This window comes from Aythya marila (genome assembly GCF_965140915.1).
Source record: "Aythya marila genome assembly, chromosome: 19".
In the NCBI taxonomy this organism is placed as follows: Eukaryota; Metazoa; Chordata; class Aves; order Anseriformes; family Anatidae; genus Aythya; species Aythya marila.
In genome coordinates, this window is record NC_139060.1 from 1,580,810 (window position 1) to 1,607,749 (window position 26,940).

A 26,940-nucleotide genomic window follows, 5' to 3' on the forward strand; every position below is an offset into this window, starting at 1 on the left:
AAAGGGGAAATGCCATTTAGTCACAGCATTTAAAACTCTGTTTGCATTGGATGCTAACTCGTTCACGTGTAATTCAAAATTCCTTCTAAAGAGGTAAACAAAGCAGCCTCCTATGTCAGCTCTAGAAAAACAGATCTCTAGTCCAGCTCTTTGCCCCACCAAGGAGACTTCCAGAGAGACAAGATTTGATTTTTCTTATGTCTGTGCATCACAACATCTATTCCTAGAGCAGAAATGGGCTTAAATCCTGAAAATGCATACTCAGGCTTGCTTATAAACCATCAAAATCAAACAGAGGTTTGTGATTCAGGGACACAAGGTGCTGTGCCTCCCCTTGCCCCATTTCCCGACTGCTCTGATGCTTTGTGCACCCGCTGACACAGCACAGTGCTCTTTCCCACACCTGATGTCTTGGTTTCTCCCAGTCCCGTGCTGGCAGATCACCAGGCTGTACCCCTGTGACACTCACTGATCCCTCAAAAAGCGCTTAACTGGTTCAGCTTTCAGAGGGGATGGGTGCACATCTGCCGTGCTGGAAATCCAGGCTGGCACTTACCCACCCTGCTTGGGGCAGAAGCAAACAATGACAAGGACTCAATGGAGCCTAAAAACTAACAGCCCTGCTGCAAAGAGCCCAGTGCCACAATGATGCTGTAACTAATGTACGCTCCGCTCCCTACCAAGCTTTTGCAATTCCCCAGGCGCAAGGTTTAAAGTGATTCCGAGGGCGTCTCATCTCCCCTTGCTCATGATAGATGCACGGCTCACCTACCCCTGTTGTGCAGCCCCTCGTTGATTTGATTACAGTCCCCATCTCCCTGATTGAATTTGGCATAAAGCGATGCTCAGCCGCCGCCGGCTGCCGAGAGCAAAGTGCCCCTCTGCCTCCCACTCAGCCTCAGCGAGCCGGCGAGACTGCCCGGCCCCAGCCCGGTGCTATTAAGGCCAGGAGTGGAGATCGTCCTCTGGTCCAGTCCAAGAAGTCAGATGGGGAAGCCAACTGCTCCCCCTCTTTTTTTTTTCCAAGCTCTATTTCAGTTTTATCCAACCCCGGAGCACAGGCTGATTGATCCCTGGGGCACCGTGGGCAGGGCTGAGGTGGGACACGAATGGCCAAAATTGCATTTGCCCAATCTGTACACATTTTGCTGTCATTTCTACTCTACAGCAGTGAGGTCTCAGCACCTTTACAGTGATCTTAAACCTCTCCAACACATTTTCAAAGAGAAGAACCATGTTTCACCATCTCTCAAACTGCTCCCCCAGATAACGTACACCTGTGTTGGGGAAGGACGCAGCCCAAACCTCAGGGCTGAGCACTCCCAGCTGCTAAGGCACAGGCTCCTGCTTGCAAAGTGCTTTGGGATCCAGCCAGACGGAGAACAGCTACGTGGGACGGAGATCTACCTAACGGCACATCTCCCCAGAGGCCAGCCCCAGCCTAGGGACCAAGCTGAGCAGCTCAGCACAGCCTGGAGCAGGGAAGCGGGGCTGCAGCGCGAGCTGCCGCGCTCGGGAGCCGCTCTGGGAACCGGCCTCCCTGCTATTGTTTTCATTCAGGGAGGCTGCCGCTTCGCCTGCCAATATTTACAAAGAGAAAACAGGGTTTAAGCTCACAGTGCTGGGAAAGGAGGATGCAGATGGCGTGAAGGGGGCGTTTGTGACCAGATAAAGTGAGCGACTGAAGTGGCTGCCAGTTGCTTTCTGACTGCGCTCACCCCAGCGTTTCGAAAAACATGTTATTGCAGGTGCCACGCGGGAGCCTCTGGCAAGCCCGCGGCTCTGGGGCAGCGCCGGACCCCGCACCAGGGCTGGACCCATGGGAGAGAGGGAGTAAAACACGTGTAAGTAGAGGAGGACCCAGACTGGCCAACACAAGCCTCATATGCACCCTCTTTCAGACAGGGATTGCCCAAAGGATGACTCCCATTTGCTATATGGGAAAAGCTCCCTGCTGTGGGTGTCCCTGGGCTGAGCCCCAGCCCCACTGCGGGGAGACGGCAGGATTGGGGTCAGGGCAGGCAGAGCTCCAAGGTGCCCCGGTGGACACTGGCTCCACAGCCGAGGGCCTCCTGGAGAGCAGCACCACGGCTCAGGAAGGGCTCCCAGACCCTACACACCAAGTCCCTGTGCTGCAGACACGTCCCTGGGTGCAGGACCCAGCACAAGAGCATTGTGTGCACAAGCACAGCTCTACACATCGCTGCAAAGCAGAGATGTAATAATGACGAGCCGGCCTCAGCCTAACACCTTCAAAGTCTTGAGCTCAGCAACCAGCCCAGCCCAGGGGCTGAGCCCATTCATTGCCAACACCCCTCACACCAGCAGATGCAATCCCAGGGCAGCCAGGTCCCTGTTTCCCTCTGCAGATCAGGGGATGTGCTCGGCTCCCCTCCCCAGCTCCATAACCCCCCTGCAAGGTTCATGGCAAGGTGCTGCAGGGCCACGGCTCACAGCCCAGCTCAGCTCTGCCCAGCCCCTGGCCTCGATCGTTCTGAGCCTTGGTCCACGGCCAAAGCCAGCAGAGATCCCAGAGGGGAAGTACCTCGGAAATGGGCTCCAGACTACAATAGCTTTCAAATCACAGAGCAAACCCTCCACCGGCGAAACAGCAAGCCCTGGGAATATCCTGTGCACAAAACATGGGCAACTGCTGGCTGGTTACTGCATGACCCACAGAGCTAGGTCTGGTGAGAAAGTTCAGTCTGCTCCTGTGCTGGGGGGGACATGGGGGCCAATCTCTTCCTGTGGTTTTTGGACTGCTGGGCACAGTGGTGGTGCCCAAAAACCAAACACTGGTGATAACAGCACAGGTCCTGTTGAAAGCCAGGATAACCAAAGGAGTTCACAGGTGCTTGAGCAAAAGATGTGCATGGAGCACAGCGGTCTCTGCAGAGAAGAGTGGCTTGTGGCCGTGTGGCTTGTTTTTCTGGCTCTATAGCTGAAGGTAAAGAATGGATGCACCCTATCCTTGCTTGCAACACCAAGGGCTGGCTCCTTGGAAATGGGTTTTCATTGTCCTACAGCCACCCATGGACAGGGAGCGGTGCCAGCATTAAGGCAGCACTGCCACTGCACGCTGCAGAGCCACCCCTCACAGCCACCCGTGTCCCCAGCTCCCCCACCTGCGTCTCTGGCACAGCGATGCTGTGGGGACGAACGATGCCACAGGGACACTGCAGGGGGGCACAGCCTGGAGGGTGCTGAGCCTCCAGGAGGATAAGATAACACAAAGAACCTTTTTTTTCACCCATTTTCAGAACAGCCAACAAAGACAGGGCTCAATTTGTTTTTGCAGAGCAGCAGGCTGCCCTTAAGTGGTTCATGGTGAAGGCAACAGCCTTCACGGGAATCCCCAGCCCTGAGACTAGCTAGATACTGAGCTCCCATGCAAACACTGCTTGGGCAAACAGAGATCAGGTCCAGCACCTTCCTGCTTTGCAAGCACCCTTCCCTCTCAGGCAGGAAGGGGGGCTAGTGCCTGAGCTTTTTTTAAATTTCTCCAAGACTTTAACCACATCATATAAGCTGCTCTTTTTCCTAACTGCTAGGAATTAGACCACAGAATTTACACCAGGATAAAAAAAAAATAAGAACTTCTCCAAACAGTACATTTTGTGGTCATCTCAAAACTCAGGTTCATGTTGAACAGCAGAAAGATTCACAGAACCAAGGAGGCAAAGTTCCCCTGCTTATCCGTTTCTCCAAGAGGAACATGAGCCCTCCCTGCTCTGCCCTGAACTCAGAGCTGTCGTAACACTTGGCCATGGACTATGCCAACCCAGAGCTTCTGCCACTGGTGTCACCTCATATCATCTAACCTGGGTGAACACACACTGGCAGAAGAGACAGAGCCCAGGGCTCTGTCTGCACAGAGGAGCAGCCTGGCCACCAGCTCCAGAGCCACGGCTTTGCATGCTCTGGCCCAGCGTAAATGTGAGGAGAGTGCTGGCTTGAACCAAATGAACATTATTTGAAGGAGAGACCCTCTGATACAACTGCAAGCACTCCAGGTGCACTGAAATGTGGGGCGCATCCTGGGGATGCGGGGTAGGGCTGTATTTTAGCAATGCATCAGCATTTGGGGTAATCTGTTCATGGGTTCACATCATGACATCCTTGAGAAGCACTTTTCAAGACATTGGCAGCCTTGCTCTGGTTTTAGATCCCCGTGCCTGCAGTTTGGACTTCTCAGCACTGTGCACAGAGAAATCCAGTGACTGAGACCTGCCATCTTTTGGGTGGAGGAAAATGGAAATTTCCATTCAGGAAAGAGTTAAGCTGATGCTGCAGGCGTGACACGGCAGAGATTCAGCGTGTGCAGATCGAGCACCCAGCTTTCACGTGAGCTGGGTGACTCAAGGTGATGCACACCACAGCCCCGCTTGGTGTGCAGCTCTGGAAGGCCAGAAATGAGCCACCTCTTGCAAGACACACAGGAATCAAGGGAAATGTCAAAGAGCAGGAAGGGATTTTTCATCTGGCAACGTCTCCTGAGCAGGACCAACTCAGCGGGTAGGGGAGGGAATCATCTTTTTTGCCAAACAGGACTGGGAGCAAGAAGGGGGAGGCAGAGGAGCACACTGCATCTTCTCTAAATGTGATTCAGATTAACGTAATAAAACTGACAGGAGCAGGCAGCAAGAAGTGTGCCTGGATTTTTGTTACTGAAGCCCTTAAGCGTGACCAATTCCAACATTTCTAGCCTTGGCTGAGGTGTTTGCTCCATTGCAGCCCCTGGGAGAGATGAACTTTGAAATCCCAGAGGATCTTCCACCTCACTGCAGCACAACAAGCCCAAGCCACGAGCTCATCTGACAAATAACACTGCCCACAAATCTGACAAAAATCTCTTTTCTGATTACAAATTTGAGGGAATGAGATACAACTTGAACTGAGCACATAATCCACCCCACAGATAACCGCTCATCTCCCACCTTCTCCCATCCTGCATGCAGCACCCAGTGCCAGCAGACTCCTGACTTTCTTTTTTCAGGCACCCCAGCTACCTCCACCCCGTGTCGCTCCATCATCAGGCAGGCCATCACAGTACAAAGCTCAGGATTTTGTGTTTAGCTGAGGCTGAGGGACTCCTAAATCACTGCTATTTTTTCTCCAGCAGCTGCAGTTAAAGCCCTCACGCAGTGAGTTGTGTTGGGGGCTCACAGACCGGGCCCTCCGGCTGCCTTGGGGTCAGAGCCAGGTACAGCCTTGAAGTTAAGCTGGGTTTTTTGGCGCTGAATTGAAGCCATTTGTGGGTGCTTTCTTGTATTAAGCACCAAAAGAAGAAATGGAGCACTTCAGAAGGAGGGACCAAGACACCACGGAGGCTGCTCAAGCCTCGTTAGGGAGCAGAGGAACCAGGAGGGGCAACCACACTGCAGAGCCCAACCCAGGGTACCAGGTCTTCTAAAATGCCAGGAAAAAAGGAAAAGGGAAACAATTTCCTTGGCTTTGACTGCCAAAAACATCCTGTTTGGAGTAGAAACAAATTCATTGCAAAATGCAATTCTTCTGGCTGTCACTTTTGGGTCAGAGAAGAGATGAATGGGGGAAATCCCAAACTGAATCCCAAACTTTTATCATTACTGATTCCATCTTTACACTGCAGGAGCTTGTGGCTGCTGATCTTTTCTTTCCCCAACAAACCTTCCTCAGTCACTTCTTACCCCTGCAGTCCTCCCACCCTCCTGATTTGTGAAAGCAGCATTAGCTTTGACCCACCTTAACGACTAACCCCCATTGCTCTGTCACTCAACTACTCTATCACCTCCTACTTCCCCAAATTTTGAGTCATACACACACGTTATCAGGCATTATTTGCTGTTTTCTACCATGTCAACAACTATTCTGGATGCAATAAAGCAAGAGCCAGGCTTCCCGAGCTCTCCCAGGCAGAGCAGTGCTCACAGATGATGCTGTTGAGGCTTGAGACCAGGGTTTTTAACTATTTATTAGGTACCACAGCAATTTCCTGTCTTTCTAGGTTTCCAGGCCGTGTTGCGTCACGGCAAACTAAGTGCCTCTGAGGGCATCTGCTCCAGTATCTACCACATTGCAGTGTGTCCCTGAGCCTTTAAGGCCTCTGTACCACACGTCAACTGCTTTTCTAGGTTCAGATTCCCTGCATGGAGACTGGGCCCTAAACGGAATTAAATTTAGCAATGCCCTGTTCCTGGGAGGAACAGAGGACACCATGGGGAAAATTAATTCTACCGAGCAAGCCAGGATATCTCCAGGAAGTCCATGGAGGTGTGCACATTACCCAAGGCACAGTATCGGCCCTCAGTGCAGCAGTGGATCAGGTTAAGGAGCATTTGTTCAAGGGGTGTCCTTGCCAGCAGCTGGGACACAGCTCCATCCCCACCAGGGGATGCGCACAGGAGCAGCACCACACAGGAGCAGGGACGTGGCTGCAGAGACCCAGGGCTGGGGGGACGGTGTCAGTTCTCTGAGGCTTGCCTAGAGGATCTCCCGATGATGCACATCTCTGAGGCAGAACAAGATCAAGCACAGATCCACAGCATTAATTTGCTTGGGTCTGTAAGCGTGCTCAGTGCAGCAGGCCAAGGAGCTGCTACTGGAAAGATTTTCTGTCAGAGCAATTTCCCCAGAGAAACACCAGTGTCTGCAGATGAAAACTTCCAGAGAAAAAGATCGATTTTGCTAGCACTGATACAATGAAAAACTTAACAAGCTATTTGATTTTAAGTCAGTTTGTTCTGAACATGTTGGGTTTGAATCAAAAATTTCTAACAATGCAATAAAACACTGATCTGCGGTTTCCTATCAGCAGGATATTTCCGGAGCGGGAAAGGGTGTGAATATGGTCCTGGACCACGCTCACGTCTCTGGACCAGCTCCCCAGGAGGCGATCCATTCCCACCGCACAGTAGTTTGCTTTCTCTGACAGGTTTTACACGTGTTATCACAGGGGCTGTTTGTGCCCTGCAGGAAGGGGGTGATGGGGCCGGTCACCCACACACTGAGTCCTATGGGGTGGAGAAATGGGGCCCACACTGACTCAGCCCGAAGCTTTTGCAAGCAGGGGCTGCACAACTGCTGTTAAAACGTTTCATTTGGATTTAAAATACTAACACAGAACTGGGTTTGCATGTGTTGGTAGCACATTCAAATAACAGCTGGCAATTAGAGAAGTTACACAAGCTTCCAGGTCTACCTGACCAAAAGGTACCATCCTCACTACCCAAATCCTGGTTTGCTGGGACCACCACAGCTACCCCACGACCACCACAAGGAGCCAAGAGCAGACCCTCCTCTGGTCCTGCACCCTTTCCAACACCAACCTACGTTTAGCATTTCCCACCCAGGAGGCCATGTGCTCCACCAGGACCAGGGCCGTTTGCACAAGAACCTCCAAATATCACAATTCACACCCTGAAGAACCTGTGAAATAAACACCACTCCTGCTGTAACCTACACCAAGCTGTAAAGATCACAGTTTACCATCTGCCTGCAAATGCCTATAATGCACAGGATTTAAGCCCTGTGAGTGTCTTATTTACACGTGGTTAGGCAGGATGACTAACAGCAGCTTTTCCATGACACACCAGTTTCCCTGAAGGTTGGAGTTTTCTTTCTTGTTGAAAGTTAATTATGACATTTTGAAACATACTTTCATTTCTGATCGCACTGGATCCAAATGCACAAATACCACCTTTTGGGGCAAAACATCACCCACAACATCACCTCTCTGGATGACAAAGGAGCAGGAGGCACACAGGCTGCTCAAGGCCTCAGCAAAGCAATATTCCTGTGGCAAATGTTAAGTTGGCCCGGCCCCGTGGGCTCCCTTTCAACTCACAGCAGCACTAAGTACATTACAGCTCGTTGTGGCTGATTTGTGGGTAAGAAACAGCAGTACGAGTGCTTCCACCCACCCGCAGGCCCTGTCACGGCAGCACAGGGACCTGTCTGCTCAGGCCACGGTGATGGGGAAGCTGGGACCAACCCTAATGCCCCAGCCAGGCCCCCACAAAGCAGAGCCCACAGACAGCTCCTAGCAGGACAAGGCCCTGCTGACCAGCCCAGGGATGCAAAGGGCAGGCTGGGAGCAGGTCAGGAGGGAGAAATACCCCTCATGGGTGACACGGGACAGAAGAGCCACATCCACACAAGTGTCCTTTCCTTCCGCACCCTTCCTCAGAGCTTTCTAGCTGCCAGGGGTTGTTGTGGGGGTGGGCAACAGGACAGAAGCTTCTGCCAGCAGGACGCAGGCTCAGAGCACTGCTGCACTGCAGTGGTGGGATCCTGAGGGTGCCGGGAGTGTGCCAGGGCCACCACCACACTGGGGACACCCTCATGAGCCTCCCACTGCCCCGAGCACAGCCTTGAAGCAGAGCCAGCTGCTCTCTGCAGGCAGTCATCCTTGCAGATGGAAACCGTCTCGTTACCCAGACAAGGATGCTGAGCTTTGCACCAGCACAACAGGAGGTCACACACAGGAGCCTGGCACCCAGTGGACCCCACGTCCGTCAGGCAATAGGGCTGGGCTGGCCTGGAGACCCCCAGCACAGACCCCTTGTGCCACTGCAACACAGGAATGCTACGGTGGGTCCCAGCTGCTGCTTTTATTTAACAGCAGGCCACGTCTCAAATACACCCCTCCACAGAAATATCCTTAACAGCACAAACCAATGCCCCCACCAGCCCAGCAAAGCATCCAAGCCCATGCAATGCTTCCATGCACAGCCAGTCCACAGGAATGCCTTTAAAAAGGACCTTTCCCTCCCAGGGGCTACCAAGTCTAACTGCCTCCCAGTGACAATCCCAGGTCCCTGCAACTAAAGCTTCACTGCTGGGAAGTAAATGTGGTGGGGAAAAAAAAAGAGGGGTGACCTGATTGTGACGTTCTTCTTAGCTCTCCTGCAGGAAGATGCTTGAACACCCCCAGGATGGTGCCCAAGACAGCACCTCATCACTTAGCAAGAGACCATCTCCATCCACCTGAGGTCCCCTTCTGCTGAGGACAGTTCACTGAGCCACAAGAAAAGCCTTTTTCTCCTGTCGTTGCAGGAAAAACCCAACCAAGGCCATGGGGCTGGGGAACCCCCCACGTACCCCGCAGGCTGGGGCACATCAAACCCAATCTCCCCAGCTTGGTGAGACCACTGGGACCCTAAGCAACCCCAGGGGTCCAGGAGGAGGCCTTGGGGTGGCACGGGGCACCTCCTGCTCAGCAGGATGCCACCTTCACGCTAGGGGCTGCCCTGAAGACACCCGAAAGCTGGGGCTGGCACAGTGCAGGGTACAAGAACCCACTGCTGGCTACAGGCACAAGGCTGCCTACTCCAAAATATCTAGAGTGGACAGGAGGAACAAGAAGGGTTTTGCACAGACCCATAAGCATGGCCTGTCCAGAGGTACCGTCCTCTACAGAAGAGCATGCCTGGAGGAAGGCAAATGCTTCACATTTGCTATGCAACTGCAATGCTCCAAGTGCAATGGGCTCAGCAGAGCCCAGAGAGCCAGGGCCACCTAACCCCAACAGAAGGTGAAAGCTAAGCCCTTGCTACATCTCAAAGATGAGCCTCAGAGGGCCACATGAAATGCAGCCATCTCTTGTTCAGTTACTCCTACTTAGGGGCCTAGAGCTCTGAATTAAACTCCAAGATCCACAGGCATTTTTCCAAGCACACAAGAGAAGGCAGGAGCACCCCATCGCCCAGCCGGGACGGCACCGGCAGGCAGCTGCCGCGGTGTGTGAGTCACAGCATGGGGACAGCTGGGCACAGAGACATCACCCACACCAAGCAAGGCCCTGAGGAGGCAGGTCCTGCCCAACCACCCCCAGAAGAAATAAAGACGGAGAAGGAACAAGAGGGGGACCTGAGAGCGAGCTCGCCAGCCCACGGTTGCGCAGCAAGTCAGGCTTTGGCCCAAGTCCCAGCCGCTCAAGGTGAACAACTTCCATCCTGGACGTTTTCATCCAACTTTCACAATAGCTTATTATTTTGTGGTGCTGCTGAGCAATGTTTGCCTTTCTCCTCAGCGCCCTGGGGATCTTTCCCAGACCCAAACTTCCACGCTGAAAACACAAGGCCTTGAAACCAGGAACACACTAAAGTCAGTTGAAAGGAAAAAAAAATAGTAACAGCTGCAGCATTTAGTGATTAGGCAGGACCAGTCACTGTGAACCAATTTTGCAGTCTCCTTGGCTGCTTCACGACACAAAAGTAACCGTGCCAACGTCTGAGCGATCTCAAATCTGTTTAGAGCATTTAGCTGTGGACCAGCCACGCACATTTTTAGAGCTATGATTGTGTCTGTCTGAGCTTCCTTATTTTATTAGAGGGCTTCAAACCTGGGCACTTGAAAACGAGAAAAGCAAGATCCCTGAAAAGTAAAGTGAAAACAGCTGGCAAGGAATCCCCGGGTGAAAGAACCCCAGGAGAAATCAAAGGTGAGATGCAGCGAGGAATGTCCACCTGCAGTGCACAGGGGGGAAAGAAAGCCTGTCTCAGTGCCGCCCAGCCTCTCCCAGCTCTCAGATTCCTTTTAGCAGCTTCTTACTAATATATTCTGGCTACAGCTATTATGTTTCCTTTCCAGACCTCTGGCAAACAAATTAAAAAGGAAGTTAAATTCAACCCGTCCTGTGCTTCTTGCCCCAGCAGACAGAAGCAGCGTTGTTAGTACGTGTTCAGCTCCCACTGGAAAGTTAATCTGGAAACCAGCAACACTCACCTCTGCAAGGTAAAGGATGCAGAATTTCCGATCTTCCAAACCTATAAAGAAAAGAAAACAGGATCACAATCAAGCTACAACTGCATTTCTGCAAGCGGGGACACTGACAGAGGAATTGGCTAAGAGACAGCGTTTAATGAATATTTATTGTTGTCATCCTACAGTACCAGGCTGTGATCTGGGAGTGATGTATGCTGCATCTGCGGGGCCATGCACCGGGCAGGCCGCGCCTGCATGGTTTCTTGCATCAACTCACTGTGCTATCACAGATTCTTCTTTGGGTTTGTCCTTTTTGGAAAAGGGTTGATTCATTCAGAGGCCACGTGTGCACTCTCCTGCCTGGTCTGCCACAGCACATGCAGCTCGATTCATTTTGGGTGCCTGTCCTGGGCACCAGGGTCTGGTCTCTCCACATTTCCACAAATGCTTTGCTCCCAGGAGGGCTCGTCAGAGCAGCTCCCATTCCTATGTCCTTACTCATTCCCAGCTTCTCCCCCCTCAAGAACCCTCAGAAAGGGCAGCTCTGCCTAGTGCTGCCTGTCCCAGCCTCCATCAGAGCAAGGAGCTGGGGTTGGTGCATCTCCAAGGAGTTGGAGCCAAACCCCAGGGCATGGGGAAGCAACTGAGATAGGGCAGTGGCAAGAGCCCACCCTTGCTCCACAAGGCTGAGGGCAGCTCCCCCAGGTCCTGCCAGCACGGTGCCACTCAGGAGACCTGTCCAAGGGACCTCTCCTTCCACAGCTTTGGGAAGGGAGGAGGTGCTGGAGGCAATGCAATGGCCAATGCTGCAACCCATGTCATGCTAAATCACAGAGCAGCCTGGTCTCCTCCCCACCAGCTGTCCCTGGGGACGGATGTGTCATGCTCTGGCTGCTCCACCAGGCTGCCTCCAGCAGGCCCAGCCTTCCCTGTCCCCAGCATAAAGGCTTTGCTGAGGGTTTCCCTGGTCTTTGATCCCCACTGGTGGGACACAAGTCTGCCCAGCCCTAGGCACACATCAGCCTCACAGGAGGACATCAAGCCACCGCGGGACATGGAGGACATGGGACATGGGAGGAGGACATGAAGGCACACCACAGGACACCCACCTCCCGGAGCTGCTGTGTCACCACACTTCCCACCAGCGTGCACTGCCAAGGCTTTGTCCTCACTAGCGTGTGGCATGGCTGGGCAGAAGCTTTCATAACCCTTTTAATGATGTTATCTCTGCCGTGAGATCAGCTCCACAGTCTGGGCACGGCTGCAGATCCTTTCCAAAGCAGCATCAGTGCACGCTCTGCTTCATTTCAACAGCCCGTGCTGTGCCCACAATGGAACAGGCTCCACACAGCAGTGGAAACGCCCCGCTCCCAGAGGGCAGCGATTCTCCTGCCACAGGCAGCAGCCCAGAGGTAAAGATAAGGGCTGTGACCCACTGCAGAGCTCAGATGTCACTTGAGTCCCTCTGCAGGCAACAAGAAGCCCATGAACAAGCGCGACAGCTTGGAGCCGTTTGCTGGATGTCTCTTCCAGCTGCCTTTTGGGGGACAGCAGGCTTGCCTCCACTGCCAGCTTTGCTTTTAGGGCACATTGCAGCAAACAGGCTGGAAAGTCACTAAAGGGACACTGGGACACCGTGCCATAACACGCTGCTGGAGCCCAGCCCCAACAGTACCAGTGCCAAGGGCCTCCTGTATGAGGAGCTCCCAGGTGTTTCCATGGGGGTCCCCCCCTGCCGCCCCGCTGCATCCTCACCTCCAGGAGGGCAGTGGTGATGGAGCACATGCCCACCTCTGTACCATGCAAAACCCATTCACCGCTCTCCACAGCTCTGCCCAAGCTCTCTCAGCACCCTCTTCCACAAAGCCCAGCAGGACCATCAGGGAGTGTTTTCCTTGCTAAGCCACAGCCTTCGATGGGAGGCACTCATCCAGAGTTTTTCCCATGGAGGGAGGGTTTGGACACAGGATCCGAGCCTCCTGCTGGCACACATCAACCCTTTCTGCTGCTTCTGCTTCCCCATGGTTGTCAACAGCACCAGAAGTCCCATCTTTTCAGCTGGGCTCATGCACAGCATCAGCTGTGACCAAATTCACCACAGAGAGGAGAGGCCCAAGAGGCATCTTCCAGGCAGCAAGCAGAGAGCAGCTCCTGAGCTCTCCAGCCCATCTTGCAAAGCAGCTTGCAGGAGAAGCAATGGCCCAGCCACTTGTCCTCAGGAGCTTTAACCCTGTCTGACCTGAGGAAGAGGCCACCCCCAGAGATGTGCACCCTTGGCAGGGAAAGGTGATGCTGGAGTGCAACAGCCTGAGGTAAGACCCTGCTCTTTGAGCCCCTACTTATTCCTTCTGGCTTTTCACAGTAAGAAGTGAACCTAACAAAGCCCAAAACCACAGAAATTAAGTTCTGTTCTATCTCAGTGCTAGTGATCTCCACAGCCATCAGGTCTTGTCCCCATCCCTAAAGCTCGCTGCCTCATAATCCACATGGCCAGGCCTCACAGTGCCTATCGGACACGCAGAGCAGGGAGCCAGCCTAGAATAAGGAGCTGCCCCAGTCCCATTCTTCCATGAAGAATTGCCTTCAGCTGGGAAAAACTAGGAACTAACAGACTCCTCACGCTGCCCAGCCCCACAGCTGGGCTCCAGCTGATGCCGATCCCCAGCAAGGCATGACAGGAGGCAGGAGAGCAATGGCAGTGACAGGAAGGACAGACCCGAGCGCAGATTTCAACACAAACCACGTTTGCTGGGATTCTTCCCCTGGGGATTTTCCAGTCTCCGCAGGGTCAGGCTGGAGCTGCCCAGCTCATGCTGCTCATCCCCTGCCCTGCAGCCCACCGAGGCCACAAGGGACAAAGGGGCAGCTGCAGCCCCGCGCAGGGCTCTGTCCCCACCCGATGCTGTCTGTGCCTTTTTTCAGGAGCCGAACAGTGCGAACACCCTCAGCCAAATACCCTGAAATGCTAAAAGGAAATAAGCAGGAGGAAAAAAAACTCACTTTAAGATATTTCCGTTTCTTCATGACGCGTTGTGACTGGGACTGGCTTGTCTTTCAGGGTAACTTGACCCATCCCTGCCCCGGGGCTGGGCTGCTGCACAGGCTCAACACAAGCAAGAGGAGCGTACGAGGTTTGCAGGGACACGTCCCCATCCCCGGCTAAGCCCCGTGTGCCTGTGCTGATGCAGGGCAGGCATTTATGCAGCTCCTGGCACAGCAGCAGTCTCCAGCACCGCCCTGCCTCTGCCCACCTCCCCTGTGCAAGCCAAGGAAAATGCGCCGGTCGTGGGATTCGGGTGGTGCACACCAGGTCAAGAAGAAGGGAGAAAATGGAAAACAAATGGTCCTGCTCCTTTCCACAGCCTCCTTGTGTGGCACAGGGGACAGTGACACAGCCACAACAAGGGCACCCAGCTCCCCAGCCATTGTATCTGCCCAGCGAGGGCAGGGCTGCATCCAGTACTCTAAGAGGAGCTCACAGGGTGCTGGGGGGCCCTGGGTGTGTGGTGAGAGAGAAAGGCTGCTGTACACATCCAAACCAAGCACTTGAGAGCGGACAAGCGTGTCAGCCTCTGTGGCATGTGTCCCCAGGGAGATGTGGTTGGGTGCGAGCCCATAGGGCATGGCAAAAACCTCAAAAATCAGAGTCTGGTCCTCTGGATATCATGAAGCTGTTGGCTGCAAGACAGAGTGTGTTGGGATGCTGGGGACAGCAACGGGATCTGGCCTAGGGATGGGGCTCACAGGTGGGGGTCCTCTCTCGGGTTGCTAAATGGGATCGCTCTTCTGTCCCCAAGCCAAGCACACACCCCCAGGGGGCCGGATCCCAGCAAGGCAGCGGTGATAGCATGGAAATTCCCACAGTATCTAGTGAGGAAGCCAGCCCTGTCGCACTGGAAACATTGGCCAGCGTGGTGCTCATCAGCCATGTTCGGCCTCTAAAGCAGGAAGACAGAGCATTGTAAAGCAGATTATACTGATTTGCTTTCGCACAGTGCAGCGAGCGGCAGAAACAGGAAACATCACAATGGTCTTCAGTGTACCGGAGATGTCTCAATTGTTATACTCAGCAATACGCCTGTTCCTATTAATGTGCCATTCAGTTATTTAGGAGACCAACAGAAAATCTCTGCCAAAAGGGACAGGCATCTTTTCGCTTGTTCCACCCGCCTTTGAAGCAGCCCTACCCAAACCAGGAGGGTGAGCTGCCTGAAAACCGACTGTGCTGGATTCCGGGCGTACGGGGGGCGGTCCGGCACGGCAGAGACAAACATCCCCTTCGGAGAGGCTCCCTAAGCTACTCCAGATGTGATCTAGCCAAGTTATTACGGTAACAAGGAAATAAGCGGCAGAAAACTGCTCACGAAATCCAACTGCTCTGCCTGAGGTTAGGAGGCACGTTCCTGTGCCGAGCTGCCAACAGACCTTGGTGCACAGAGCCGTCGCTGCGCTGCCAGGACGTGCAGCATGAAGGTGATTTCTTCAAGGAGGAGAACAAGAGCAGGGCTGTGCAGCAGCCTTTGAGAGCAGCCAGGAACTGCACGTGCAATGAAGCAGACGCTGACCGACAAGTGCTTCAGCAAGGAACAATTTCTTTTGTCCTTTTCTTAGTAACAAACGCTGCTGAGAACAAACTCAACAAATCCCAGAGAAGTTCAATGGCTTTTCTAACCAGCTTGTGCCCTCCGTGTCCCTCTTCCTTCTCACTGTTTCTGCCCCACATTAACTAACAGGTTAGTGAATGAATCTGGGAGCAGAAAAGTTGTTGGAAAGGGGAAATAAGAGATGGGCAGCCCGCCGTGCCATTGCAGATCCCCAGCACCAAGGGTGCTCAGTGCTGTGTCCATTCGAGTCCCAAACACCTCCAAGGATGGAGGTCCCACAGCCTCTCTGGGCGTTTGAGCACCCTCATCACAGGAAAGCTGTTCCTCACACCTAACCCCAGTTTTCCACAAGCCCTGTCCAGCAGTACCGGCTGCCTGGGGCTGCCAGAGCCCTGCGTGGCCGGAGGCGGGCGGCCATGCACAAGATGAGCCTGTGGCCAAAGAGCGACCACACCAAAGAAGGAACAAGGTGGGACTGGGCCTGTGGCCAAGAAGTGGCTCCACTGTAGGAAATAGGATGTGGTAGAGCAATTTGCTCGTTCCTCTTTTGACCCCGAGTAGCTATGGCCATCGTAGCCACACAGCCTCAAAGTTCCATCTCAAAATAACTCATTTCAAGACATGTTCCTGCCCTAAAAGCCCTCCCTGAGCCCTCAGGAGGATGTGAAAGCCCAACCAAGGTGAAGTGAGCAAGGGCACAGCCCACAGCCTCCCACCAAAGACAGGGTTTGCTCTTTCCTCCCTGACAGGGTGTGCAGGGGGAGCAATGCTAGCGGAGGGAAACCATGGGCAGCCAAAGGGGCAAGTAGTGAAGCAAAGGTCAGGAGGGCTCAGCCAGCCTCTCCTGGAGACAACTTCTGAGCTCTCTCGAGGCACCGTGGGGAAAAACCTCAAAACTTTGTTTCCTTTCCCAGCAAGCTCCTACTGTAGGCAGGGTAACAGCGGTGAGGGGAGCATCCCAGAAGAGACAGACCCCAGGGAGCCCCCATCCCTAATTGCTCAGACGGGGTTCAAAGCTGTGCCACTGAAGTGTCCCCAGGGCACGCCAGGGGATGGAGCTCCCAGGGACTGGGTTAATGCAGGGCTGGGAAGGGTGCTGCTGTACCTGCACCCCAACAAAGGATGATCTGGCAGCATGAGCTGGCCAGCACTGCTGCATACTGGAAGCAATGGGACAGGGGGGTGCTATCCTGTTGCTGGCCAGGTGACTTTATAGCTAGCAGCCCAGAAAATGACCCAAACACCTCCAGCTGCTGCCACAGACACTCACCCTCCTGGAGTTTCACGCTCTGCAGGTAGAGAGGGTTCCTCAGCACATTGCAGCGCCCGGGCTCATCCTCCTTGGTGAAGAGCAGCAGGTCCGAGTACACGAAGAGAGTCACCTGGATGGCACAAGAGCAGCAAAGAAGGCATCAGGAACTCATCTGTCGGCACTCAGTGGCTTGGAAAACTCCTCCACCCCGAGAAGACGCACCAGCCATGAGAGGCGGCCCAGACACCCCTGCCTTAAGGGACTGGTTGCTGCGACACCCCTCAGAGAGCTGCCAGAAAGCCTCGGACAAGGCTCCCCCAGCTTGGCAGCCACCTACCGAGGCTTGTGGAGTCCCGTGACAGAAGGGATAAACCTGCCCGACAGTGCAGCACCGCACAAACACACCCTCTCTGCTCTCTCGTGTCACTTCCCATTTACATAAGTTATAAATCAGGGGAGCAGGAGGAGAGAATGAGTTACCAACTAATCCCAGCACACTGCAGAATTTGCAGCCTAAAAGCAAATGTGGTCTCCCTGAACACACCCATGGAGGAGCCTCTCCCCGTTTTCACTCTTTGTATGCCCTGTTTTGTTCCGTTTGAGGGGGAAAAAAATATATATATTATTTTTTTTCAAAAGCAGAACCCACAAGAGCAGTTGCAGGGAGCAAACTTGATAGCTTTTAAACACCACTGACAGGTAGAAAGCAAACACTGAACTGCACGTCTGCCCAGCTCTGTGCTTGAGCAGCCACTCAAGTGTCCTAGAAGCTGGGAGCTACTCCAGAGCAGTAGTATGTGCTCACAACTGAAAAGGCAGATTGTGTTCTGCTTCTGGCTCTTGCCTGAGGTTGCTCGTTCAATCAGTACAGATTATTGTGTTTTTTAAAATGGAAGAATCAGCTCCTCCGCTGTACTGGAGATCCTTGACCCAGAAGCCTGGTTGGGTGAGTGGCCTGGTGCAATTGCTGTGCCAGGAACTGGGGTTTGAGCCTGTCCAGCTCTTCAGCAGAAGGTGGGGGCATGCAGCAAAGCTTAGAAGACGCCAGGAAGGGGCTGCAACATGCCAGGGGGCACACTGATGCTGGACCCTCTGCATAATGCTGAACCATGTTCTGCTCTGGTCTCCGGACACTGCACATGAGCACACAGCTGCTTTTAGCCACTCCTCAGGATGTTCCCAGATGCCTCCCAGCACAAAAGGAGAGCACTTTACAACACCGAGCAGCAGCAAGGAGGGTTTTGTGGCCTTTTAGCAACTCATTTGCAAAAGCAGAAAACAACCCAGCATCCCAGGGGCTGGCACCACTGCCACCACCAAGTCACCCTCTGAAAGGTGACTTTGCCCAGGACAGGGTCTGAGTCACTGTTTATGGGGACGCATTCCCGGTACAGTTTGTCTCCGTGCCCGGCGGCTGACGGGCACATGTCAGGAGGGGGACGAGCTGGGCAGCAATTTATCACATGGCGCTGAGTCGCGTGTCAGGACAGCGCATCTGACTTTGCAACCAAAATCAGGCCCTTCCCACATGATTTCTCCTTGCTGTGCAAATTCGTTTTTGTGGGATTCTTAATAAGCAGAAAGCTACCAGCATAGCTTTAATGGACAATTAAAGCAGGGAGTGTCTGTTTCTGTCTGTATTATTTGGAAAATCCCTTCCTCTTGCTCTCAACATGGCATTGGCCTAGTGCCCACATTTCCCTTCTTCATTACTTCTGACATTATTATTACTAATACAAGGAACAACAAAGTATAAACCACACTATACTTTCTCCCATGCCTCTCTTGCTCCACGTGGTACACTTTGAGGGATATGCCCCAGTGCCATCCCAGGACCCTCAGTCTCAATGAGATGTTCAGGCATTTCGAGAAGAGCAGCTCAGCAAAGCCAAGGAAGTAAAAGCACGACCAGCAAGTGATAAGAGAAGAAATGGAGGAAAGAAAACACACACCTAACACACCAGGAATTTTAAAGGGAAAGAAAAAGGGATAGAACTAGCAGGGAAAAAATGCTACTTTGAAACCAAATGGATTTAAATGGGTAAACATGGCAACACAAACACGTGCCAAGTGTTTGCAGGTACCATTGGGCTTTTACGGGAAGATGGGACTGATTGAATTCAGGATGCAGAGGAGATAAAAGCACGGTTGGTGTGGGTTAAGTAAGAGCATCTCTATTAGATGCTGCTTCCAGGAAGATGTTTGATTTCAGAGCAGCTCTGCACAGCAGGCAGGTTTACAGATGTCGGGGGGGGCGCACAATGCGAGGTTGCCCCTCACAGGCACGTAGCCGAAGCCCACCGACAGCACCCCGGTGCTGTGAGTCAGGGCTTGAGCTGGTCCTGCTGGCAGAGGTGGGAGCGAGACCCCCACACAGGGCTGAGCACAGAGCCTGGAGCCCTGGCGACCCCTGGGCAGCAGCCAGGAGGTGGGAGAAGAGGCAAGGGATGGAGCCAGCCGGCCAGGGCTGTCCCTACACCGCAGCCGCAGGGCAGTGTGCCCCTAACAGCCCCTTGCAGACAGGTCTGGTACCTGCCGTGATGTGTCACAGGGCTCACAAGAGCGAAAGAGCAAACAAAAAATAAACACAGCGCCTGCACTCATCCAGGCATGGCACAGAATCCACCAGAGCTGCTCCTCAGAGAGTTTGAGTATCTTTGTTTGTTTTCCAGAACTAACTTCGCACTCTAAAATGAGAACGAAAACGAATGGGATGATGAAAGGACTCCTCTGAAGGCGGAGACAGGCACACCTGTGTTATTACTAGAGTGGAGCATGGCCACATGGCAGTTGTCACACCGACATTTCAGTGGGAGGGAGTAGATTGTACAGGAAAAAGAAGTTTGGAGAGGCTGACACTGATGTCTCAGACTGTTCATCAGTGTGTGCTTGCTCCACAGCAAAGCAGCAAAGACCCTTCTGTGGATAGATTTGACTAACTACAGAATGTAACTAGCAAAATATTGTTACAGAAGGAAGAGGTACATTTAAAGAGTTTCATAAAAGAAAACATGAGAAAATGAAAGCCAGGAGGGGAGGTGGGAAGTGCTGGGTTATGTACTTCCCCAGGAGGAGAACAGGGGACCAGCGCCGCAGAGCCCTGCCGCAGGAAGGGGGAAGCGATGGCTGTGCCTCCTCAAACAAAGCATGGTAAAAAAAAAAAACAACAAAAACAACATGACAGAAAGGTGCTCAGGAATTAAGCCTTGCAGCCAAAGCACCTTGGCAGTCAGGCTTAAGAATAGTTAACTTTCCTCCTAAGCCTGTGCTCTTCTGCATACCTACACACTGCCGCTGCTGTTTGGGGTAGGGCAGGGAGGGGTCTGCATCCAGTAACCGCGGCGGTGCATCAGCACAGCCCCGCAGGACAGGTCAGTGCCCACCCTGCCTGCTGACACAGCTCCCCCTCTCCAGCAGCAGTTTCACAGCCATGCCCAGCAAAGCAGAGGGAGCTGAGGAAGCGAAGTGAAGCAGAGGCAAAGTGAAGAAGAGGTCTTCCATGACAGAGCTCTCAGATGCTGATCACACAGTGGTGATCGCCTGCATCCCTGGCCAGAGATTGTTGTCTGCAGTTGGCTAGAGCAAGCCCAGCTATCTTGATCACACATCTTTCCCTAGGACTGATCCACATACATTTTGTATCCATTTACTAGTACCGGATTCTCCTCCAAAAGAAATGGGTGCAACCTCAAAGTCCAGTTAGAACAGCATGAGGGTTGTATCTGCAAGGCTCACTTGTCCCTAGTCACTGGGATGATCTAAATGAATGAAGTTTTATTAACCTTCCTCAAGTTTTCCAAATCTAGAGTTATCCTCATGGCTGTCTGGGGGGCCCATGCAAATCTCATATACTCTAGGAAGCAGACATGACTGGTGGACTCACCAGACCACGAATAACGCTGCTCCCCACATACAGGCTGCTAACACCCACACACTTCTATTTGCTGCTCCCCCACCACATGCTTCAAAGTCACAGCTTTCTGGACTACAGCTCTTCACAGCCAGTAATTCACTTGGTTTTCACAGAGACCGCAGGAATGGGAGCACACAAACAAAAATAATCAAGTTTCCACAGCTTAGTACATCAGCATCATTCAGCTGAGCCCCAGTCTAAGTACAGAAGAGGTCTAAACTTTGCAGGCAGGGTAAGTGCACACAAACTGGGCACAGTGCTTTGGAGACAGCATGAACTTCCCAGGTCAGGGAAATTTTATTAGGTTCAGTATATGCTAAAGCCTTTGAGTCGCTGCTTGCCATGCTACAGCCCTAGCCCTCTAACCATCATCCCGGATTTTGATTTCCAAATGGGTCCATACTAAATAAATGTTCTCCTACCAAGACATCCCAAGCCTTTCAGCCCACAATGCATTTACCCTTTTACAACCTCAAATGTTTTTTCTGTCAAGATTATTGGCAAGGGGGCTATATACTCAGCAAGGAGTTTATACGTTCAGCTAGACTTTGATGAAGTCTACACCACACTTGCCTAAAGCAGATCCATGGCAATGATTTCACCTGTTAATCTTGAGCTTCACCTTGGCTTACTGGAATTAAACCCTTTTCTACTGTGAGCATTTGGGGAGAGCAAGCACTGAAGGCTTCAAAGGGTTGTGCACCTATGCTCAGACACAAGTATAAGCAGCGGCTGAGCAGATGGGGAAATGGTGCCACCCTATTCAGAAATGATGAAGATGAGGACATAAAGAAGCAGTGGAGAAGAAGGAATGGAGTGTGTAGGACTAATGTGGTGGAGGGAGGAGGTGAACATAAGCTTCTGATATTGTCAGCCAAATGAAGCTGTCTAAAAAAAGACTGAAAATAGGATCTTAAAACATCTGTGCCAGGAAGTAGGGTTTTAGTCAACCCATTGTGTTGGCCAAACCCAGCCACCAACAGGGAACTAGCAACTCCATCAATGGCCAGGAGAGCCAAGAACTCACATTAAACACCTGGGAAAAACAACATAAGGCCCTTGCCTTGCTGGGAAGGGCCTAAAGCCTGGGTGTGCTGGTCTCCATTCACCAGGCTCCTGGCAGAGCTGGCGCTTTCGGGGTTCAAGGTAGGACCGTCCTGACCTGCAGACCCTGCCAGGATGGCAGAGAGCTGAGAAGGGGTTGAGTGTGGTCTATGGTGTGAAAGTACCACAGGGTGTTGCAAAATTTCCTCCAGGTATGTTAGAAAGGCACCAAGAAGGACAAAACCCACGTTCAACACCTTGAGCGCAGTTGCCTGCATCACGCAGGTTCCTCTGGCATTCCACAGGCTGGAGGGATTTCAGAAGACCATAAAAGCGGGAATTGCAACAAAGTCTAGACAGGATGTGATTAAGGCCTGAATAAGGATTGCCCCAGAGTTAAGGTCAGGGAAAGGACAGATTCTGGCAAGCCTCCAGAGAGATAGGTTGACTCCTTTAGGAGATGGCAGAGAGCTTGCTCAGTGACAAGAATACCTTGCCAGGCATGGAAACTGCCAAGGGGAAAATATTCCGGTTTAAAAAATAAAAATGAGATGCAATCTCCATTTCCAACCCCTTCACCTGGGCTCTCAAGCCACTCGAGCAAACCAGAACAACAAGCAGTCCTGCAAATCACAGGAGCAGTGGTCCAGTTTGAGAGAGGCTGCATGGGAGAAGCAATGGAAAAGTGGGAAGATTCAAGGAACAAGGTAGAAAGGACCCGTCAGAAACAAGACAGCCTCTGTTGAGGCAGCAGAGAAGTCTGGAACAGGAGTGAGCTCAAGTGAAAAGAGAAGTCAGAGCCCTTCTGAACATGGGAATCTGTTATGGCCAGACTACTTTAGGTCCTACTGGCCTCAGAAGTTTCTCTCACAGCCTTTCAGGACTAAAGCAGATACCCTTGCCTTGCTCCACTGGAGAAAGGAGGTCTCTGGCCTTCCAGAAAAGCACACACCAATTCCTTGAAGCTCTGCAAAGCCCTGCTGTGATGCTGTAAGTGACGCACTGCAAACATTCCCAGGGATGTGGCTTATGTCCCAGGGTCCCACCTACAGCTTCTGGCTCCTACCAATACCAGGCTCAGCACCACATCCCAGTTCATGCTGAGAAAAGACTCCTGCCTTCCAAAGCAGATGCTGCCCCATGCTTGTTCCCATTCATTGCTTCTATTTTTTTTCCCTTGCGCTTAGTCACAGCTTCTTGCCTTGCCCCTCTGCCAGGCATTCACAGATACTACAGCCTCAAGGCACCATCATTCTCAAAGGCTGTCTCATGTTCCTGGCCACTGTACAGCATCCTGCCCTTTCCTGGCAGCAGCTCCAACTGGGAAATCCTTTTCCAGCCTCATGCTCATCCTTAGGGCATCATAAGCAAACAGAGTCATTTCCCTGAGACAACCTTCTCCTAATCCTGCCCACAACTGGGTCTCCAAACTAGCTAAGGTGGCCATTTGGTGGCAGAGCAGCACACCTCCTTCAAACATGCTTGCCCTGAGACTCTCCATCATCTAAATACGAACATCCTCATGTAAACATGCTTCACCCAGGCTAAAAAATGGTGTGAGTTACTCAATTATTTTACATTTGGCTGCTTCTTCAGACCTCTGAGTCTGACCTGAAGGCAAGTAATTCCAAACCATCCAGGAGAAGCATCCCGGCTTCAAGATAGCCACCACATTTCAAAGCCGTCGCAGCACAGCTGTGCTGCACATCCATGCATTTATCTGACTTTTCATTCAGGCAGGTGCCCAGAAGACCCTGAACAGCAAAGAACAGCAGGACAGACAGGGGAAGAGTTTTATTTATAAATGAGTGACAAGTTTCCTAATGAGTGATACAATTTTTCACAGAGCTTGGCAGGAAAAAAAAATAAAAAAAGAATCAAGTCAAAATAAGGGATGAATTACATGTTGAAAACCAGAGGGACAGCGAGAGAAGTCACTCAAGGCAATCCTGAATGGTTTTGTACCATTCAAGCAAATAATTTCTGGGATTCTGCCACCCAAAAGGTGTTACACAGAAACTAAGATTACTCAAGTAAAAGTAACCTTCTGCAGTTCTGTGAAGATGACACATTGTTCAGTCCAACTAAATTCAAAATATTCTGTACAGTGTATCCTGTACAGTAGTGAGATTCACTGAAAATGCCCCCAAAGAAACTGTAGTTTCCTTCAGCACTAGTGAACAGTGCACGAGTGGGCTGTCCTGGCTGCACTCTTCACTGAGACACCTTCTCTGTCCACGTTGCACAGTTTGCAGACTTTACAGCTAGAGGCGAGCAAAGCCAACAGAAAATGTACTCAACATTTCCAATCTCTGCCAGTTTGGATGTTGAGAGCTGTCGAATACATGGGTTCAGCATGCAACCAAAACTTAGTCGTTTCCCCAGATTTTTAATAGCTTTCTAATAATGTTGCAGAAAAGGAGATGAAATAACACAAAGGATTTTGGAAAGGACACAAGACCTGCTTCATGAACTACATTTCTAAAAAGCTCTGTGATGTGTTCCGTGGCTAGATCTCTAAACTGGCACAAAATATTCTTAAATTCCCTCTTCCTTGGCCTGTCTGAGGCTGGCATGAATTTATCCTCCACAATTTCTCCTTCGTGAGTGTGAAGGAAGACAAAAAAGCTGATTTCTACCAAAAATGAACATATCGACATTAAGTTTATCCCATGGCAAACTGGCTACAAATTTCTCTAGATATCATAGTAATAGAAGTACTGCACTGTAGATCATTTCCCTTCTCAGTATACTATATGAGTGTAGAAAAGTGAGTTTAGAAAGCTCAGACAGCATGGAAAGTATCTTACCTGTATAGTCCTGCTTCTGCTCTCATGAAGAAGCAGCTCCTCTGACAGAAGCAGAGTCCGGGCTGGGTTGCAAAGATCTAAGGGCTACATTTGAAAGGAAAAGGAAAAAAAAAAAAAAAAAAGAGAGAGAGAGAGAAAAGAAAAAAAAAAGAAACAGTCAAACCTTCCACTGGAAGTGTGGTTTGCCAGAAAAACTTTCCACCCACCAAACCCACTTTGTCTTCACTTCAAGCTGTAACTCATTCAGGGAGAGCTGCCCCACGCTGCCCTCAAAAGGACAGAGAGCATGCAGTCCAGCACTGTGACAGAAAACCTTACACCTAACACCTACGTCAGGCTCATCTATAAAAAGACAATAATCAGCTGCTCTCTGCTTTGTACTTTAACAGCTCTGAACCACGCAGGCTGGGTTACGGGTGCTCTTCAGCAGGAAGCACAACCACAGCAGCAGCACGTTAGGTTCCCACCTCCCTCAGACGTTTGCTACATGATTTTATGGATGCCTCTCACATAAGTTTAAACAACTTTAAGAAGGCTGGCCTTCCCATGCCACATCCAGCTCGCAGATCAGTGCCTCCAGCTCATCTCAGTCTCACACCAGAGCAGAGCAGGAGAGATTTGGCTGTCCCAGCTGCTGCCCAGCCCAGACAGCCCAGCACAGCCCTCAGAGGATCCTCCGGAGCAGCACGGCCAGCAGGCGGGGGCGAGGGAACCCTGCTCAGGGGCCGTGCAGGACGAGACCGTGCAAAGCATAAAAACCACTTCCTGAAGTGGCAGAAACGGCCCAGACTCAACCTAAGACAAATTTTGGCCAGATGAGTAAATAGCCAGGAGTGCTAACTGTGTTCCTACCCAACACCAAACAGCGTGTTAATGTCAGTGGCCACCCAGGTGCTGCTGGGGAGGACAGAGGTGAGAACAAGGCCAGCCCACAACAGCAGCCCCTGTCTACCCCTGAGGAGTTCCCCGTCTCAGGACAGAGTCACAGACAACAGAGATCATGGGTTTGAGCCCAAAGCAGATGGCCTGAGCTGACACGATAGTATTGCTGTTAACAGGAGGAATGATGGCTTCCCACAGCCTCAGAGATGCTGTATCCATCAGTAATGTCCCCAAACATACAGACCTTCTGGGGTTTTGGCCATATGAAGGGCAAAAATGGAAGGCACGGAAGTAGTTACAGCTACCACCACCACATTTAAGGTGTGATTTTATGAAAGTCATTTGTGGAACTGGGGAGTGAGAGCATCCTCTGCCAAGACACTACTGCTCTGGATCCTTGTCAATTGTTTTAGTGCTGGCCATGAACTGGACTACAAAAGCCTTGTCCACACACTAATAACAGCATGAAGAACCCATACTGATCTTCAGTTGCACCAAGTTGGTTGCTGAAGCCTGAACACTGGTATACCTTCTCCTGTTCCAAGCAAGTACTCAAGGGCCTGACTTGAAAGCTGAAAAGGGAAAGTCCAGCTTGGGCAGGACACAGCTTCCTCAGAGAAAGTACCTGGCACCATGCTGAGCACAGCCAGCTCTAGGGAAGAGAGTTGAGGCCGACAGGGGATCCACGCACTGGTATGTACTTCTAATATACTTCCAGCCACACTCACCTGCACGAAGACGGGGAATACCAGCACTTTGGGAGCCAGTGTCACGTACGTGCCATAGCTGGAGTGCGGGATGTGTGGCCTCACTATGGTACAGTTCTGGTAGTTCCCATAGCTCTTCATCGTCTGCACAGTCTTCATCAGCCTGGATTTTCTCCCAGAGCCCGTGTGTGACTTCCCTTTGCATCCATTTCCTGGACCAAGAGAGGAAGCAGAAGCACACAGAAAATCAGAAGAGAGCTCTCACAGAGCTACTGCACATTGCTGGCGCAGCTCCTGCTCTCGCAGGCTGGAGGATGGCACAAAATCTAATGGGAATAGCTGTAGCCTGGAGCTGCAGGGACATTCATCACTCTGCTGTCAAAGTCTCTTGGGGTTTCATGAAATAACAGCACTGACTTCATTTTTCCTAATGCAAAATGAGATGCCTCGTCACGTTTATGCACAATCAAGAGCTACGTTCTTGCTGGACCAGGACTCCACTGGGTTACCCCACAGCACCAACACATCTGTGTGCACACAAACACGAACCCAAAGTCACAGCCACCCCAGCCGCAGGCCAGCACACCTCCTTGTGTTTGGGTGTATGCTGTCTTCTGCACAGTTTATGAATACAGTGCTTCAGAGAAAGTGATGTGGTGCGATTATATACACCTCCCTATGCAGTAACGAGAGCACAAGATGAAAAACAAAGAACAACCCTAAACACAAACTGAATCACACAAGTATCAAGGAGCTTCCCCGTTCCCCCCATCAGGAAATAGCTGCCTGCACCACCAAACTACAGCCATTCCCCTTCCAGTGGGGGAAAATCATCAATGATTAACTCTGGGTGGGGAAAGAACACTGGAAATGTAAGCCCTGGGATATTTTTATCCACAGAAGTCCTGCCTGTGCTGAATTCAGGGTATGGGAGTTAGAAGAGTACGGGAATTTCACATCATGGGGTGGGGTTGATGTTTTTAATCACAGCTTTTAAAAGACATTCAGATTAGAGAAAGGGACATAAGCAATGAACACATTC

The 26,940-nt window shown here is 51.7% G+C and overlaps 1 protein-coding gene across 2 annotated transcripts in view; it reads right to left on the bottom strand.

The window, feature by feature from the left end:
* Positions 1–26,940, bottom strand: part of RGS3 (regulator of G protein signaling 3) — a 78,873-nt gene that overhangs the window by 24,699 nt on the left and 27,234 nt on the right. For both annotated transcript variants that reach the window (XM_082775965.1, XM_082775962.1), the window contains 4 exons: positions 25,920–26,110; positions 24,310–24,393; positions 16,561–16,672; positions 10,708–10,748 (listed from right to left, as the gene is read on the bottom strand). In XM_082775965.1, coding sequence (XP_082632091.1) covers positions 10,708–10,748; positions 16,561–16,672; positions 24,310–24,393; positions 25,920–26,110 — 428 coding nt within the window. The remainder of the gene's footprint in view (positions 1–10,707; positions 10,749–16,560; positions 16,673–24,309; positions 24,394–25,919; positions 26,111–26,940) is intronic.